The sequence below is a fragment of the Nicotiana tomentosiformis genome, chromosome 1 (assembly GCF_000390325.3).
Source record: "Nicotiana tomentosiformis chromosome 1, ASM39032v3, whole genome shotgun sequence".
NCBI lineage: Eukaryota > Viridiplantae > Streptophyta > Magnoliopsida > Solanales > Solanaceae > Nicotiana > Nicotiana tomentosiformis.
The window spans coordinates 37,228,439-37,248,482 of record NC_090812.1 but is presented as its reverse complement, the minus strand read 5'-3'; the positions used below and the strand labels follow the sequence as shown (position 1 = coordinate 37,248,482).

The following is a 20,044-nucleotide window of genomic DNA, read 5'->3' as shown; positions in this document are numbered from 1 at the left end:
AATCACTGGACTAGCTAGTAATACATGTGAAAAAATAAGAAATTTTCCAAGGGCAATTATAGTGTTTAACATGCAATTTACTTGATATATATTTCCTGCCGTTAAATATTTACAAATAAAAACACATCCGAAATATACTTCACACAAAGTTCAAATACGAAATCAGCATTTGTAGATATAAATGGACTTGATCTAAATAAAGAAAGAAAGTTCTACTACGTATTATGGCCAAATTTAAGGGGAAATTAAACTGTTGGAATGATGTCCAAGTTCATCTTATTTACACTTTGAGGCATCCAATGCACTCCATGTTAGGTTGGCTCCACTTTCTAAATAACTTCATTTGTAGTTTTCTTAGTTATATGGTACGGTATTCACGGAATCAATTGCAGTTTGTCAAATAATTGAAGTACGAAAACGAAAAACAAAGTAATTTAAGATTTTTTTAAGGCACTATAATCTTGATTACTTAAAAGTTGGTTAGAGTTTAATACTTCTTGGCTGGTTCTTTGTCTCTTCCATGAAAGACATGATGTGTTATCGATATGCCAAGGCAAAACCAAGAACTTAAGAAAAGCTATGAATTGAAACGCAAAACATTTACTATGATTTATTTCCCTTTAAAGTTCGAATCTAGTGGAACTGGTTACAAACTAAGTTAATTTTTTTTTTTACCTTTCTTCATAGAAAAGTAAATTGATTACCTTTTTTTTTGCAAATATATTTATAGTTTTTGTCGAAGTTTTCGCGCCTCAACCTATAGTGTGTCTGTCTCTAGACGAAAGGTTAGTATTTTTCTACCATTAGTTAGAAATTTCAAGATCACCCCATGAAAATAAAGAACTTTTTGATTAAGATCACTTCTACCCAATTCGAATTGAGATTAATTCAATCTAGTGAACTTCGGATGATTAAAGCAAAAAAGTATCATGAATACTTTCTTTTCACACGCATGCGCACACAGATTCACCTATATACATACGATTTGCAGGAAGTCTTTTAGCTTCTAATTTTTTTTATAAATTATGATATTTTTTCAAAATATTACCCCATTTATTAGAATGTATATTATCTCCCAATATGAAATTTGTTTATGCGAATTCAGATTTAATCTTACCTTAAAATAAAAATAAAAATAAAAATAAATATAAATGAATGACCCTACACAAACAAGTTTGCCATCCCATGTTTTGTCTTAGAGAGAGCACTGCCATATTCAAGCACACACCAATACATGTGGAATTGAAGTCTTCATTATCATTATTGTGCCCTAACTACCTCTATCTTACATGTGAGAGGTCCAATATTGCATGCTTTTTATTGACATTATTCATGTGCAGTCCCTATTTAAATAATAAAAACTATTGCTCTCATTTGTCTCCCTTGTTTTAATTTCTACCATCATTTTCCTCCTTTTTAGTAAAAGATCAACTCGCGTACACACATGCACTCACATTTATCAACTTACTATTTATAAACGTAAGTACACTTACCATTTCAATATGGCCTTGTCGATAACCATTTTAGTCTAATCATAATCAATTCATTTTTGCCAACAAGATCTTAGTTCATCTATAGATATTGTAGACATTCAGATCTTTTAGCTTGTGTCAATACAAATTTTGGCAACATTATGACTTCAAAAAATAGTGGCCCAAATGAATGCTACTGACTCTATAAAGTTCAATTAATTCTTTGATAAGTATAATTACCAAGGATTAAATCATGAACACAACTTTGTTTGGGTATATTCATCTAGTTGGGCTTTATATTCAGCCGAAGGACAAGGGAAAATCAGAAATAACCTGATTTACAACTGGTAATTGAAAAATAGCCACAATTTCAAAACTAATCGAAATTTAACCATTTTTTTATGTAAATATAAAATCTAAACAAAAATACCCTTAAAATCAGGAAAAATTCCAGCATAATAAGTTGAAGTTCGAATATTTTACATATGAGATTCTAGCATAATGTGTTGAAATTTTATAATGTGCTAGAGTTCCACTATAATAAACTGAAAGTTTATACATAGGAGCTCCACAATCTAGCATTTTATGCTGAAACTTTTTGTGTTTCAGGTAGGATATTTTTGTCCATATTTTATCTCTGCATAAAATAATGGCTATTTTTAATGACTTTGCAAATGCTGACCATTTTTCGATTGCTAGTTCAAAAATTGGCTAGTTCATGCTATTTTTACGAAGGACTATTTGATCGCTAATTGGTCCTGTAACTTAGCCTATCTCAAGAGTCAAGTGACAAGCAGGGACAAAGCTAGGGGGTCGAAAAGGTAATTCAGAATCTCTTTCGTCAAAAAATTATATTGTGGATAGTAGGTAAACTGTTGTATCGTATTATATATTAAATGTTTGAATTTCTTAAATTTTTGTTTTTACTTTTTTTTTTTTTAATTCCGTTGATGAATATCTTGACACGGCCACTAATGACAAGCCAATGTCCGGTCAAATTAAAAATCAACCAAAGTGTTTAATTGACAAGTTTCGACCAATAAAGTACTGTTTCATCACATGTTCAGTTTGATTGGTCTAATGACTCAAGCGAGTAAAATCAAGTAAAAGAGTAGTCCACAATGTGATGGTCTATCATCCACAGATAGAAATAGGATCACCCATAAACCAAAGGACATATTTGTTATTATTTTAATTTGCTTATCTTTCAAATTTCAGAGATTAAATTTTTGTTTATGTATTTTCATTAGTTATTTATTTGGGTTAGAAAAACTAGAAACCTTAAATTCTAGGAAATAAACGACCATATTTTATCTTTGTTAAAAAATAAATGGTGGAAGTTAAACAAGAATATCCTTTCATTCGTTGATTAAGAGATAGATTACGAGAAACGTTCTTCAGTACATGCCTGTCTACCAATATATAAACAGTTTAATATGGCCAGGCAAGTTTAGTGCTGTTCTTATAAGAAAAATTGGCTTCTACCTGTCACTTTCCAGATAAATAACAACTAACTTATTCATTAAAATCCAAATATTTAAAAAAGCGATCCACAAAAGGCAATGCTTATCAACTTAGTATTTGCATACTTTTGGTCAAAACTCATAAAGCATGCTTGATGCCTTTTGCCTGTTTATTTGTCAAGTTTACTAAAAGAAATCCAGCCTCTATCTAAAGATATACATTTATTTAGTAATTACTTTAATTTCAAGAAATATTGATTAATAAGCTACTAATATATGATGACGGGAGTACCAAATCCAGAAAAAAGAGTTGGTATGTGATATGTTTCACAAGCTAATTAAATTAGGATAATCGGGTAAGTGGATTCTCAAAACTAAATGGTTATACCTTCCAAGAATCCCCGAAGGAATGAGCCCATCATTATCAATAAGAGTTGTGATGAAATAATAAGTATTTCTTCATCTTTAACTAGAAATCTTGAATTCGATCATTAAGTTTGAAATCCCCTTAATTAAGAAAGCGTTTTACCTCAATATAGAATTTTTCTACACAAATTTCAGTTTAATAGTTTCAATGAAAATACCGGATACTGAGGAAAAAGTAAAATCAAAATCAATTACCAAAAGAAGTTGAGAAGATACATGGAAATTAGAGTACTTGGGGGCAAAATTAGGTAATGTAGAAAAAGGGGGTGGGGAAAAGAAGGGAAAGTGCAAAAACCGTACCAAATTCCGTACGCAAAAAACAAGTGGAAGTGTGTTGGCACGTTAGCATTAGTTTGTAAAATGCAAAAACGCTACGTTAATCAAAGCCATGCAAATGTTGCATTATGCAATTTGGTCCGCTCTCTTGACGCAACTTTTTTATTTTCACTGGGTCCTTTTCTTTCATTGTTATTATCATCATCTCTTTTCTTTTCTGTTTTTTTTTTCTCCTTTCTTTTTCTTTTCCTATTTTAAGTCTTTCAACTAATTTTAATAGGGTCTTTTATTAATCTTAAACTGAATATTTATCATCTTTTTTAACTTGATGTTAACTAGTTCTTCTATTTTTCCTCATTTTATATGAAGGTTTTTGATTAAAATATAGAATTTTAAAAATAAATTTTTAACGCATAAACTAAATGTATATAATATACTAAAAAAATTAAAAAAATGGAATCGATGGAGTAATGCTTTATACACACAGATTTACATGTTTATATTATGTTTGAAATGTTATTGGTATGGCAGATTTTTCTTTTTCTTTTTGGTCAAAGAAAAAGAATAGCGATGGAGAAAGTCAGAAAACTAAGCTCAATACTAATCAGCAAAACAGGAAATGTCAATTTGAGGTGCATTATAATGTAATAAGAATAGACTTGTTTAACATGTAAAAATAGCACGCGTTATCCAGTTTTCAAACTGGTCATTCAAAAATAACTAGCGTTTACCAAGTCATTGAAAAATAACCACTATTTTGCTGTAACAGAGACCGGTCCAACATAATATATTGGAGTTCGGTGCACATGTGTATGAACTTTCAGGATATTATGCTGGAACTCCAACACGCGGAAAGTTCCAGCATAATATACTGGAGATTCGAGCACCTCTGCATGAACTTCCAACATATTATACTGGAACTGGAACGGTATACTTTGCTGGAACTCTAATATATTATGCTGGAGTTCTAGTATACTTATGATTATGATGGAGTTCCAGTATACTTATGTTGGAACTTCAGTATAATATGTTGGAGTTCCAGTATACTTATGCTGGAACTCCAGTATAATATACTGGAGTATTTTTCGGATTTTGAATAGTATTTTCGTTCAGATTTATCTTTACATGAAAAGTGGCTAAATTTTGATTACTTTTGAAAGTGTGGCTATTTTTGAATGACCACTTGTAACTTTTTGAATTTCTCCCGTTTAACATTGTCAAATAATTATGTTAGTTAAAGAATTGACAACAAAAAATATGCTAATTTTAATAATTTTTAAAATGTTACATGAATCTAAAAAAGTTCATATTATCATATACATACTTGGAAATGTTTAAATTAGGTACTTGGAAATTTCATAATTTCATAAAACAGACACAACTGATTAAGTACTGATTGTACTCAATATTTAGATATCTAGAGACGCCTGCAAATTCTCCTCTTTTCTTTTTTTTTTCGTTTTAAGCATCATTAGGCAGTTAAGAGGAAAATAAATTACTATTTTATGAATCGAGAAAGTAACCAGAATTGTTTCGAACTCGATATATAAAGTATCGAACTCTAAATAAGTTGTTAATCACTACACCTTAAACCCTTCGTATTTTCTTAAGAGAATCTATAAATAAATATTACTCACAATTTTGGTCCCTCTCTTATATCTTATTCGTACTTTCCAGACTTAATTTGTGCAATAAACAGAGCATTCATTTATCAGATTAGTTTAATCTTAATTAAAACTAAGTAATTGACACTAATGTTTTATAGTAGTACACTTCATATGTCATGCCATCTGAGAAAATGTCATGCACAAGTTCGTAGGCACTCTCACAAACTAATTACTGTAATAATTAAACTTGATAAAATCTTTGACTATATTACCTCTTTTTTCTATTTCCCCTTTTCTTGTTCTTTTGTTTAGCTGGCTTGCTTTTTTCATACAGTTTGATGATTTCTCTATTGATAAGAAGCAAGAGATACCCCCCCCCCCCCCCCCCAAAAGCCAACTTTCTTTTTTTCCTCTTAATTTTGTGTTGAGTCACGTTTATTGTGGATACCCTTCAAGAAGTGTGGTTCCTTCAATAAAAACTCACTTTCCCATATTTTTATATCTCTCTGTCAAGAAAAGCTCCAAAACAAAAAGAAGAGTTTGCAGCTGCAAATACAGATATATTTTCTGAAGAAAAGATTTTGATTTTTATCTTTTTCTCCTTTCCACTGTCCTCACCAAAAAGACACAATCTTGGCAGCTAAATAGAGCAAATAGAGGGGAAAAATTGCAAAACTAGATTCATTTCTGGAAAAGCATGAATGGTCTTTCACATACAGAACCAGATTTTTCTGAATTTGTTGAAGTTGATCCAACTGGTAGATATGGCAGAGTATGTCCTCTCTCTATACCCTACCCCCCCCCCCAAAAAACCTACTTCAAAAAGAACAATACTCACCGTCAGCTTTTTAACTCCATTTAAGTTTTGAGGTTGATGTTTTATTCCTTTTTCTGCTTTATTTGATGCAGTACAGTGAAATTCTTGGAAAAGGAGCTTCTAAGACTGTGTATGAATCAAAATTCATCTCTTTTTTTTCTTGTAAAAATTTGGTATTTATTAGATCTACTATTAGACACCCATTTCGATATTTAGTGCAAATGTTGCAGCTTTACTGTGGTGTTATATAAATGGGGTGTTCAAAGATTTTTGCTTTTTCCATTTTTTGGGATAAAGGCTGTATTTTTTTAGGTGGATCAATTTGATTTGATTGGTTTCTATAAAATGATTATGCAGTTATAGAGCATTTGATGAATATGAAGGTATTGAAGTTGCTTGGAACCAAGTCAAGCTCTATGATTTCTTACAAAGTCCTGAAGATCTTGAGAGGCTCTACTGTGAAATTCATTTGCTCAAGACTTTGAAGCACAAAAATATTATGAAGTTCTATACTTCTTGGGTAGATCCTTCTAATAGGAACATCAATTTTGTTACTGAAATGTTCACTTCTGGAACTCTTAGACAGTGAGTTTTTAATCCTCATTCCATTCTAATTGTCATTTGATATATTTCTGTTGCTAAACCTGGATCTCCTTCACCAGCCACTAGTTCTTGATTTTTGTTTGTTGGGGTTTGGTAGGTATAGGCTGAAACATAAAAGAGTCAACATTAGAGCAGTAAAGCGGTGGTGCAGACAGATCTTGAATGGACTTCTCTATCTTCATAGTCATGATCCCCCTGTAATCCATAGAGATCTTAAGTGTGATAACATTTTTATCAATGGAAACCAAGGGGAAGTTAAAATTGGAGATCTTGGGCTTGCTGCTATTCTGCGAAAATCGCATGCTGCTCATTGTGTCGGTACGATTCTTACTGATTTTAGTCCCCTTAATATGTTTTTAGTCTCCTGTTCTTTTCTCTTGATGTTTGGAATGTGTGATCAAACTTGTGAGTATTTGTGCTACAATTTGGAAAATGGTTTGTGTTCATATATTTCTGTGGTTGTAACTATCAGGAACGCCTGAGTTCATGGCACCAGAAGTATATGAGGAGGAATACAATGAATTAGTTGACATATATTCTTTTGGGATGTGCATATTAGAAATGGTTACTTTTGAATACCCTTATAGTGAGTGCACTCATCCTGCTCAGATTTACAAGAAAGTGATCTCTGTAAGTACTTATCTCTCATACATCCCATTGTCCTTGCCCGTCTATGCTGTGCTCATTCCAATTGATTTTTCAATTTTTTTTAGGGGAAAAAACCAGACTCGTTGTACAAAGTGAAGGATCCTGAGATACGTCAATTTGTTGAAAAATGCTTGGCTACCGTGTCTCTAAGGCTCTCAGCAAGAGAGCTTCTGGATGACCCTTTTCTCCGAATTGATGATATTGAATCGGATTTAAGACCTATAGAGTCCAAGAGAGAACTAGATTATATGAACCCGCTACTAAGGCAGCCTATTCTAGGACTAGATTATGAAGGAAAATCTTTTGGTAATGGCTCCTATAGTGGATACTGCAATGATTATGGTTTCGATGATCTAAATGAATGGGCATCTGATCCAAATGAATATGAGCAAACTGGAATTGAACTTTTCGAGTATAATGAGGATGAGCACGACGAACATTCTGCAGATTTGGATATAACTATTAAAGGGAAGAGAAGAGAAGATGGTAGCATATTTTTAAGACTCAGAATTGCAGACAAAGAAGGTAAGCAGCCGCCATATTTTATTTCCTTGAACTGATTGTTTATGCTTATCATGAGCTGAAAATTGGGTTCTGGATTCGTTTTTTTGCAGGCCGTATCAGGAATATTTATTTCCCATTTGATATTGAATATGATACAGCATTAACTGTTGCAACTGAAATGGTGTCCGAATTGGATATAACTGATCAAGATGTTACAAAAATAGCCGATATGATTGATGGTGAGATTTCCAAATTAGAACCCGACTGGAGGCCAGGGCCAGGAATAGAAGAAACCCCTCGCTTTGCAAATTCTAACTTATGTCGTAACTGTTCATCCAACAATTCCTCTATTGGTTCGTTCATGAATTTCCTGTCCAAAAATCCAGCTTCTCAGAGTTTGCAGTGCAACGGATGTGCTGCTACACATGGTCGATTTGAAGAGGTTACATATCATTCAAACAGCCCTCGGCCTATTATTTCGACGTGTTCTGATGATCCAACATCATCTAGCCATATTAATGGTGTTCATTACAACTTGTTCAAAATGAATGGTTTCCATCACACAGAGATGTGGGATCGGCATGAAAGTTTTGAATGCAGTTCAGTGGGATCCGAGGAGAGTCATTCCCTTGAAGACGGTGAGAAATTGTATCCTGACCCTTCAACAGAAGATCAGAAAGAGGCTGGATCAAAGAGTGACCTGACATCAGGTGCAAAAATTTTAGGCAGATCGTTGTCAAATCCCCGTTCTTTAGGTGAAATTCCTGCATCATCATATGAAACTTCAGAGTATGAGCACGAAATTGAGCGGGAAATGAGATGGCTCAAAGCAAACTACCAGATACAACTGAGGGAGCTAAAAGATCAACACTTAGGACTTCCACCGAAAGCTTCAAAACCTCCTACAGGCTCCTCTAAAAGGAAAAAGAAAGCAAAGAATAGGAAATCATGTCTTGAAACACTACTCAAATCTTCCGATTGTGGTAAGAACTTGAGCTCAGAATCGAATGGACTTGTCAATAAAAGCTGCCCCAGTTCGGTAACCCCAAGGGCCCGAATATGTGAGGCGATTAAAGGTTCCCCAAATGTCAAGGACATGGTTAGTACTGCAAAGAGTTTCTTCACCAAAACATTGCTTCCAAATTCACTTCACAGAACAACATCCTTACCAGTTGATGCTGTTAATATATAGCTGTTGTAAGAAACTCCATTTTTCTTGTTTCTTAAGTTGTTTCATACTATTGAAGAGGCTGTAAAATTGTCTTTGTTATATATGAGGTTAGTTTATGAGGCATCCCATTTCACCCTACTATTCTCTTTCCCTTGTTAAATCTCCTTCCCCCCCATTTTCATTTTGGGGTTTGCCTATAAAATATTCTTGAATAGAGAAAATATGAATGATAGTGAGGTGTGACACATGAATTATGAGACAATGTAATTATTGAGGCTTTAGAGGGTCTTCCTCAAGTGGGAATTCAACCCTTTCTTGATGTACATGACTTTGTTGGAATTTTTTTGAGTTGTATGTACAATAATAACATTATCCTTTTGCCTTAAAATTGCCAAAAGAAGTGCATCTATTTGTCTCTTGTGATTGGTGCCTTTATTTTAAGTTGAAAGAGTAAGTTGAAGTGCATTATTTTCTGAAAGAGCTGACTTGATGATATAGATGCAAGTGATGAACTGACTAGTATTTTTTAGTGTGTCAGTTATTTGCTGGCCAATGAGAGCTTTTATTGAGAATTCTTACGTTACATATTGCACCCTCAACTTTGATATGTCATGTCAATGATAGAAAGTTGGTTTTTCAAAAGTGAAATTATTGGTCTATGTCCCACCCTCAATGCAGTGCAACATGCCTCATCCAACCAAAATCTATTCACAATCTGGCTTTTCTCATACATGGTCCAGAAGGGATAACTTCAATAAAATTCGGTCCACTATATGTTTGGTTGACCCTAGCTCAGTTGATACCAGCCAATTTTAGATCTACAAGCTCAGGCACCCACAAAATAAAGGAATTCAATAGAATTTTTTTTCTTCAAAAAAACATTCTTGTCTAATTCAAAAGGTGGAAGTAAAAAATGATATTTAAGTAAATAAAAACGTGTGAGTCACCCGAAAAGGGGGTGAGATCTGTGGATATTCTCTCTGACAATCATGAATGATTGATGAGTCTTTGAACACTCAGGTTGTTCTTGGATACAGTGAAAATGTTAGACAAGAATCTTAGTAAAAATGTTATTTTTGTATGCTTGTAATAGGACCAGATTCTTTCTATAAAGTCAATGTATTTTTTACAAATGAATATTTCATGTCCCCTATCATTGTGTCTCTTTCTATTTATAGGGAACATGTTTCTAGAAACCCTAATAGTACAGGTGCAGAGAATATCCACTAGAATATTCTCTTTTGTGTCTTATTTTAAAACTAGTTGTTATAACTCCGTCTAAGATGCTCGACCTCGACCTTGAACTTCGATGACTTCACGATCTTGATCTTTGTTGACTCTTCGACCGCACCCTTCATCGCTTTGAGGCTACTACAACTTGGGGCAAATCTTTGTGGAGACCTTCCTCATAGCACGTGGCAGCCCAATGAAGGCTATCATGGTGCTAACATGGCTTGCCTATATCAAAGATATTTTTTTGGCTCATACAATAATTTGATCATATTGTACACTAACCTTCAGATATATATACCTATCTATAGGTGTAAAACCATTGTGATTGAAAGTGTTAAATGAGAACGTTATAGACTGAAAATCACACCCAAGGAAGTTATTTCGAAACATCTACAAACTCTTAAAATCCATGCACACCTAACAAAAAAATAGGGTACTACAAAAGATTATATAAGCGATATCAACTAGCTGATTAAGGTTTTGTCATGTTAGTATATTTACTCGAAATACAATGTTCACTAGGAGTCTTAGTCTTGAGAGAGCCCTGTACATCAACAGAAGATATAGCAAACTTCTAGTGTTAGAAAAGCTAAAATTTTATAATATTAGACTAATGTTATGAAAATAATTATTGTGGCTGTCTATTTATTACTCCGCTATAGATAATCTTCCTGAAGAAGATTATCCATTTAGTACTCGGTTGAAGTTTATCTACAAGCAGCTGATGCAGGCAGGTTGCAAGCAGCTCAATGAAATGATTTGCAGCAGCTTCTTATTAAACAAGCAGGTTGCAAGCAGCTCATGCAGACAGCTTACAAGCAGCTAAAGAAAAGCCTTGCAGCTGCTTCCTAAAAAGCCTCGCAACTGCTTCCTTTCTTCTATAAATAGAGGAGTTTTCAGTTCATTATGTACATAAGTTTGAAGTTTGAATAGTATATCAGTTTCTCTCTATACTTGTCTTTACTTTACAAACTTTATTTTATAACACGTTATCAGTACGAGACTCTGCCATCTCGAGAAAATACTTTGAAAGTATCAGAGGTACGAACTTTCTTTTTCTAAATAATGTCAAATCTTTCTAAACTTGAATTTGTAGCCCTCGATATATCGGGCAAAAGCTACATGTCTTGGGTGCTTGTTGCCGAAATTCATCTTGATGCGATGGGTCTGGCAGACACCATCAAAGATAAAAATCGGGCATCAAACCAAGACCGTGCCAAAGCAATGATATTCATACGCCATCACCTTGATGAGGGGCTGAAAATGGAATATCTTACTGTTAAAGATACAGCCATGCTGTGGAATAATCTGAAAGATAGACATGACCACCTGAAGATGGTCGTTCTTCCACAGGCACGTTATGATTGGACTCATCTAAGGCTATAAGATTTTAAATCTATCAGTGAATATAATTCTGTTATGTTCAGAATTATTTTCCAATTGAAACTATGTGGTGATAATATTACTGATCATGATATGTTGGAGAAAACTTTCACCACTTTTCATGCCTCGAATATGCTCCTACAGCAGCAATATCGAGAGATAGGATTCAAAAAGTATTCTGAACTTATCTCACATCTTCTTGTAGCCGAGCAACATAATGGGCTATTAATGAAAAACCATCAAAGTCGACTTATTGGTTCTTGTTCATTCCCTGAAGTGAATGAGACGAACTTCCACCAAGCTAAGCGTGGAAGAGGACGTGGCTCCAGTCGTGGTCATGGACGTGGTCGGGGAGGAAACTCTAATCGTGGTAATAATAATGCACCAAAGAACCCTCCTCACCACCAGCAGTGGAAAAGGAAGGAACAAAAGCATGAAGCGGTGCAAGCAGCAAAGCCAGAAAATACATGCTATAGATGTGGAGGAAAAGGGCACTGGTCACGTACATGTCGTACGCCAAAGCACCTGGTTGAGTTGTATCAAGCCTCCCTAAAGAAGACAGAGAAAAATGTTGAAGTAAATTTTATTTCTGAAGATAATTTAGACTTCATGTATTTGGATGTAGCTGATTACTTTGCACTCCTAGAAGGAAAAACAAGTCATGTGATCGGTAGTGAATATGTAGAAATATAAATATTTTAATTTTGGTTGTTTGTAGTAGATAGTATGGTTATGTAATTATTGTACATAAATAAAAGTTATGCTTTGACAATGATGTTTACTATAATATATTTTATTTATGCATTTTGAAGAATATGGATAATTCTCAAATTATGTTTGGATCAAAGACCAATCATGAAGATATTTGTATAATTGATAGTGGAACAACCCATGCCATATTCAAGGATCAGAAATACATTCCCTATTTGCATAAGGAAAAAGCAAATGTTTCAACAATTTCTGGTAATATAAGTTTGATTGAAGGCTCCAGAAGAGACATTATATTTCTGTCTAAGGGACAAAACTTATTATCGATAATGCATTGTTCTCCTCCAAGTCCCGAAGAAACTTATTGAGTTTTATAGATATCCGCCGAAATGGATATCATATTGAGACAATAGATGAAATGAACGTGGAATATCTTTGTATTACAAAGAATATTTCTCGTCAGAAATGCATTGTAGAAAAGTTACCAACTTTATCTTCTGACTTATACTATTCAAAAATTAGTACAGCTGAAGCATACTCTATCGTAAACCAGAAGTTTGCGGATTCAAATACTTTTGTGTTATGGCATGGCCGTTTGGGCCATCCTTGATCAATAATGATGAGATGAATTACTGAAAATTCGAGTGGGCATCCATTAAAGAACCTAAAGATTCTTACAAATAATGAATTTTCTTGTGATGCTTGTTATCAAGGCAAAATGATCACTAGACCATCACCAATGAAGGTTGGCATTGAATCCGCTGCCTTTTTAGAACGTATACATGGGATATATGTGGACCTATTCACCCACCAAGTGGGTTATTTAAATATTTTATGGTCCTAATAGATGCGTCTTCAAGATGGTCTCATGTGTGCCTACTATCATCTCGCAATCTAGCGTTTGCAAAGTTATTAGCCCAAATAATCGATTAAGGGCACAATTCTCAGATTATACTATAAAGGCTATTCGCCTTGATAATGCTGGAGAATTCTCATCTCAAGCTTTTGATGATTATTGTCTATCAGTTGGGATAAAAGTTGAACATCCTATAGCTTATGTCCATACTCAAAATGGCCTTGCAGAGTCATTTATTAAACACCTGCAGTTGATAGCAAGACCACTACTTATGAAAAAAAAATTGCCCACTACTGTTTTGGGTCATGCTATCTTACACGCAGCATCACTTATCCGTCTCAGACCGATACATTATAATAAATATTCTCCGTCATAATTAGTTTTTGGTCATGAACCAAATATTGCCCATCTACGAATTTTTGGATGTGTTGTATATGTGTCAGTAGCACCATCACAGCACAGTAAGATGGGCCCGCAGAGAAGGTTAGGAATATATGTTGGGTTTGAATCACACTCTATTATTCGCTATCTTGAACCATTGACGGAAGATTTATTTACTGCTCGATTTGCATATTGTCGATTTGATGAAACAAATTTTCCACAATTAGGGGGAGAAAAAAAGGAAATCAAAAGAGAAATTGTGTGGAAAGTTTTATCATTATCTTACTTTGATTCACGTACCCCTATATGTAATCAGGAGGTCCAGAAGATCATTTATTTACAGAACATAGCAAATAAAATGCCAGACGCATTTGCTGATTTGAAAAGGATAACTAAGTCATATATCCCTGTAGAGAATGTGCCTATCCGAATTGATGTCCCAGCAGGACCATCTACTAGCATGAGAGCTAGTGAACCTAAAGCACGCCTGAAGCGTGATAGGCCTTTGGGTTCTAAGGATCGAAATCCTAGAAAAAGAAAATCGACAAATGATCAAAATGATATTATGAAGGGATCTCCTGAAGAGACCCAAGATCTGATTAGTTCTGAGATTCCTGAAGAAATCAATGAACCCGAGACTCAAGTGAGTGAGGAACTTTTAATAAGTTCTACTAGTGATGGGATTAATTTAAATCAATCTGAAATAATGGTGGATAATATTTTTGCATATAATATTTCACTTAACATTATGTAAGATAGTGAGAATCTTGAACCCCGATCTGTCGAAGAATGTCGACAAAGATCCGATTGGTCAAAATAGCAAGAGTCAATTCAATCGAAATTGAAGTCACTTGCTAAAAGAGAGGTCTTTGGACCAGTAGTCCAAACACTTACTGGTATAAAGCCAGTTGGTCATAAATGGATTTTTGTGCGAAAAAAGAATGATAAAAATGAAGTTGAAAGATACAAGGCTCGCCTTGTTGCATAAGGATTCTTACAACGACCTGGAGTCGATTATGAAGAAACATATTCACCCGTTATGGATGCCATAACATTTCGATATCTCAGCAGTTTAGCCTTACGTGAAAGGCTTGAAATACATCTAATGGATGTGGTTACAGCTTATCTATATGGGTCATTTGATAATGAAATTTACATGAAAATCCCTGAAGGATTTAAAATACCTGAAGCATATTCAAAATCTCGAAAAATGTACTCAATCAGATTACAAAGATCTTTGTACGGTTTAAAGAAATCTGGGCGCATGTGGTATAATCGCCTCAGTTAATATTTACTGAAAGAGGGTTACATAAATGATGTTATTTGTCCATGTATTTTTATAAAGAAAATGGCTTCAGAATTTGTTATACTTGTTGTTTATGTTGATGACATAAATCTTGTTGGAACTCCAGAAGAGCTCCAAAAGGCAATTGAATATCTTAAGAAAGAATTTGAGATAAAAGATTTTGGAAAGACAAAACTTTGTCTTGGTCTGCAGATTGAACATTTAGCAGACGGGATCTTTATCCATCAATCTGTCTATACAGAAAGGGTCTTAAAATATTTTTACATGGACAAAGCGCACTCATTGAGTACACCAATGATTTTTTGATCATTTGAAATGAATAAAGATTTGTTCCGACCTTCAGAAGAGGATGAGGAACTCATTGGTCCTGAAGTACCCTATCTCAGTGCAATTGGTGCACTAATGTATCTTGCTAATGCTACAAGGCCTGACATAGCATTTTTTGCTAATTTACTTGCAAGATATAGTTCTTCTCCTACACGGAGACATTGAAAGGGGATTAAACATATATTGCGATATTTAAAACTCTTGATATGGGTTTATTTTATTCTAACAAAGGTAGTGCAGATCTTGTTGGTTATGCAGATGCAGGTTATTTATCTGATCTCCATAAAGCTAGATCTCAAACCGGGTACGTGTTTACATGTGGAGGTACTATCATATCATGGCGCTCCACAAAGCAATATATTGTTGCTACTTCTTCAAATCATGCTGAAATAATAGCTATTCATGAAGCAAGTAGGGAATGCGTATGGTTGAGATCAATAATTCATTTTATTCGAGAAAAATATGGTTTGGAATGTGAGAAAAGACTCACAATTTTATACGAAGACAATGATGCATGCATAGCCCAATTGAAGGGAGGATTTATAAAAGGAGATAGAACGAAGCACATTTCACTAAAATTATTCTACACACATGATCTTCAGAAAAATTGTGACACTGATGTGTAACAAATCCGTTCAAGTGACAATCCGGCAGATTTATTCACTAAATCTTTGCCAACTTCAACTTTTGAGAAGATGGTATACAAGATTGGAATACGGAGACTCGAATATTTGAAACAAGGTTTTCATCAGGGGGAGTAAAATACGCGATGTACTCTTTTTTCCTTACTAAGGTTTTTAATGAAGCAACTAGAAATGCGTATTACTAAATATGTGTACTCTTTTTCCTTCACCAGGATTTTTTCCACTGGGTTTTTCCTAGTATGGTTTTAACGAGGCACAATTCCTTTTAATGAACATCCAAGGGGGAGTGTTATGAAAATAATTATTATGGATGTCCATTTATTACTCCGCTATAGATAATCTTCGTGAAGAAGATTATCCATTTAGTACTCTGTTGAAGTTTATCTACAAGCAATTAATGCATGCAGGTTGCAAGCAGCTCAATGAAATGATTTGCAGCACTTTCTTATTAAACAGGCAGGTTGCAAGCAGCTCATGCAGACAGCTTACAAGCAGCTAAAGAAAAGCCTTGCAGCTGCTTCCTGAAAAGCCTCGCAGCTACTTCCTTTCTTCTATAAATAGAGGAGTTTTCAGTTCATTATGCACATAAGTTTGAAGTTTGAATAATATATCAGTTTCTCTCTATACTTGTCTTTACTTTACGGTATTTATTTTATAACAATTAAGACATAGTTAAATAAAGTAGCATAAAGGATAACCATTCATGCAGTCAATTCCACAGCTTGTAATTGTTATAGTATTTGGGCAAAAAGGCAAAAACTTTCGTGCTTGTGTTTTTCTTATCTTTGGACAGCAATGATGAGGTTGGACTATATACTTTGAGAAAGAATCTCAACTTAAATTGTTACGTACACATCTATTGAATTTTCTAAAATTGGACCTATTCCTAAGGTCTAAAGGCAAAAGCTAAAAAGATTCCATAGCCATATGGGCACTGGCCAAAATTTGTTGATCTATTCAGAATAGGCTGTCTCATTCAATAATTGTTGCCTTTTTTAGAGGTATCTTTCTAATCATTCTTCTCTCTTTTTTATTCTTCTGTTGAAATCAATACATTAAACTAACTATACCCCCACAAATTAAAATTTTCCTACCTGTAACACTGTATCACTGTCATAGTATCATGATAATTCATTCGTGTATCTGTAACTAGTTTAAGATTTCAACCATCATAAATTTGAAAGAAAAAAAAATCATATGATAATTTATTTTTTTTATTTTACACTGAAATTTCTTGACAGGTATATTTGGTTATGCTTGTTGAATAGATTAAACGTCAATATTATGTGTAGTTATTTGGTCACCGGTTAAAATTTAGCTTTTTTGAGAAATTTGATGATGTACGTTATTATTGACATATTCTAGTTCATATTTCATTTTCACGACGTCATTAATAAATAGAAAATTTGCTCGAAGGATTTTATTTTTTGGAAAAAAGATGGTCTAGCTCCAGAAATGGAAATTTTCCATATATTAATCATGATCTTATGGTACCTTGGTTTATGTAATAGCTTCAAGATTTTCAAATTTTCCAAAAACAATGAAAATAAGTTTTTCAGAATTAATTTTAAAAAGTATTTAAAGAGGGAAATCGCACGTGAGTCATCACTGTTGAATGTTGATTTCAAAGTTACGGTATACTTTATCTATGTAGAATTTCTTCTCCAAATTCGTCATCGGATCTCTTTATTAAAAACATATCATTCTCCTTCCTTTAACCTACACAATATCTAATTTACCCTTGTCATTTTCAAATCCTTCCTATATCTAATACTCTCTTTTTATTTTATATGTTATTTTTTATGGTTTACCTATAATTTAAATTATGTCATACTTTATTATAAATTATAATTTAAATTTATTAAAATTATAAATAGAATAATCCTTTTATAAAATTATCACATGATCTAAATACTTTTATGATTCTTATATAGGTAAGTTCATTGCATAGGTATTAGAAAAGAGAAAAATATCATGATGATAAAAAAAATAAAAAATCAAAATCAAAAAGAGATAAATATTGATAATGTAGAAGTTAAAATAGACATTTAGAAAGTCAATTGAATAATGAGGGGGAGAATGATAATTGTTCAAAGTAGAGAAGGAAGTTTGATTTTTAAAGCAAAATTTGAGAGTGTAAATTATTTTTCACCCCTTTATTAAAGGATTTGACTGAAATATGTAAATTTATTGCTAAAATAATTACAGTGAATAAAATAATCTAGCAAAAATTTCTAGCGAAAGGAGTTCGTAAAATACAAATTTGATTAGTCTAAAGAGAAGTAGAAATCGTAAGGGTAGTTCTCTGCAGAGGCGAAACTACACTTTGGTTATACTGTATATATAGATAAAATATCAGATTTTTGAGGTACATAACATATATTGAATATCTTCTGTCGGGATTTTTCATTACTACTTTCAAGTTTGAACACCTTTGAGAAAATTTCTGGCTTCGACACTACTTTGACCCATCACATAACAATAGGAAACAACGTAGCATGGCAGGTTCAATTTTGTTGACTATTAAAGGTCAAAACTTTATCAAACTTTATAGCTTTAAAGTCCTACCAATTAGAAGACAAAGACTGGACTATTATTTTAATATAATGATTTCAAACATCAAATTAATGTTAAGAAAAATTGGTCAAGAATTTTTGGTTGGTTATTAACTCTGTTTTATTTCAAGTCCCCTTGACAGCTGTTTTGATTCAAAAAATCTCTAAAGAGTATTTTGAAAATAAATATTTAGCTTATTGGAGGTTGCAAGAAAGCATTTAAATGCTTCCAGATGTTGCAAACTCTAAACATATTGACCAACTATGTTAGTAATTAAAAAGAATTAAAGTCCTTCCTTTTTAACTATTTGAAAGTAAAATTATACATTACTTGTATAATTGGGAGCCTAACAAATTCTTAATTTTGATTTTCTTTCGTTAAGGTGATCGTTGGGCATAAAGGATTTAAAGTAGTTCTTTTTTCGCGAATATATTGGCGGATAGTTCAAGTGCAATTAAATAGAGCAAAAGGAGTAACACTGCTGTCAAAATTTGAAGGTCTAAAATTGCTCTTGAACTATCAGCATACATAGAATAGTTTTATCTTTTGTTAAATTAGTATCATATATTTGCCCTTTTTTCCTCCAACTCAACAAACACTGTTGATTTGTATCGTTGTTTATGTAAATTGACACATAAATGATTATTTTTCTATCCTATAATGTAAGAATACACTGGATATATTATTTTTCTATCCTATAATATCAGAATACACCGGATATATTATTTTTCTATCCTATAATGTAAGAATACACTGGATATATTATTATTGTTATTATATGTCTCTCTTGTTTTCCCTCGGCATGCAACAAGTTAACAACCTAACTCATATTGAACTTAATTAAGTACTTAAGTTTGACCCAAAGAATAAAAGTAACACAAAAAGGTCTTATAATCTGAATTCGGTGGCAAGCACTTTTCATCACATAAAAGCGCACAAATATTTGATGAGATATTTAATTAATACCCTAATAATGCCACAATGATAAATAAAAGTTACGTTCTTTTTCTCCATTTTTCTTTTTCTCCTTTGTTTTCCTTGATTGATCAAGATATTATTGATGATCCCTTTAGATTTTAGAAGACAAGTTAATATATTGACTTCTTAATCATCACAATTTAAGCTACTCATATTTTTTCCACGAAACATACTCCATTCATAAACTCAATTCTTACTGAAAAATATTCTTATGATTGTCAAACTTTAAATAATAGCAAAATAAAAAAGAAGTAACAACCAGAAAATGTTGTTTAATGGGTTATCAATCTCATTCAAAAAATGAAGAGGTAATTTTTTTTCGAACTTTAAAAATAAGGATATTAAGTGTAATTTACTCATCTTTTTATTTAATAGAAAATGCTTGAATTCTACTTAGATAATCCACCACACACATTCTTTTATAACAAAAAAGGGGTAATTTCTCTAGTAAGGAAGTTAAAGTCAATTAATATGGAGTATTGCCAAACTTGAAAGCACGAATAGTTGACTGTATCTTCTTGAGTAAAATTAAAAGTGAGAATAAAGGTAGCTGATGAATTCCCTTTAGGCAAATACACATCTTCGTCAACAAATTTAACTTTATTAATAAAGTGTAAAAACATGAGAAGAAAAATTTTCAATCATTTTCAAAATCCTTATCCTTAATTTCCACTAACTCAATAGC

The 20,044-nt window shown here is 33.0% G+C and overlaps 1 protein-coding gene across 3 annotated transcripts; it reads left to right on the top strand.

Annotated features, from left to right (window-relative positions):
• Positions 1–5,687: 5,687 nt before the first annotated feature.
• Positions 5,688–9,375, top strand: LOC104116091 (probable serine/threonine-protein kinase WNK9). 3 transcript variants are annotated; one of them, XM_009626886.4, is made up of 7 exons: positions 5,688–6,016; positions 6,159–6,191; positions 6,419–6,646; positions 6,762–6,982; positions 7,137–7,294; positions 7,378–7,837; positions 7,927–9,375. In XM_009626886.4, exons 1-7 carry the CDS (start codon positions 5,946–5,948, stop codon positions 9,006–9,008), a joined length of 2,253 nt encoding a protein of 750 aa, XP_009625181.1. In that variant the 5' UTR covers positions 5,688–5,945; the 3' UTR covers positions 9,009–9,375. The 3 variants fall into 3 exon arrangements, with proteins under 3 accessions (XP_009625181.1, XP_009625180.1, XP_009625182.1); XM_009626885.4 differs by having other exon boundaries at positions 5,727–6,016; positions 6,154–6,191; XM_009626887.4 differs by lacking the exon at positions 6,159–6,191 and having other exon boundaries at positions 5,875–6,016.
• Positions 9,376–20,044: the final 10,669 nt, after the last annotated feature.

Bases quoted from the DNA above. Each gene is read 5' to 3' on its own strand.
- LOC104116091 (XM_009626885.4), top strand. From the start codon at position 5,942: ATGAATGGTCTTTCACATACAGAACCAGATTTTTCTGAATTTGTTGAA. The intron at 6,192-6,418 runs GTATGAATCAAA...ATGATTATGCAG, and splicing joins AAAGGAGCTTCTAAGACTGT to TTATAGAGCATTTGATGAAT. The intron at 7,295-7,377 runs GTAAGTACTTAT...AATTTTTTTTAG, and splicing joins TTTACAAGAAAGTGATCTCT to GGGAAAAAACCAGACTCGTT.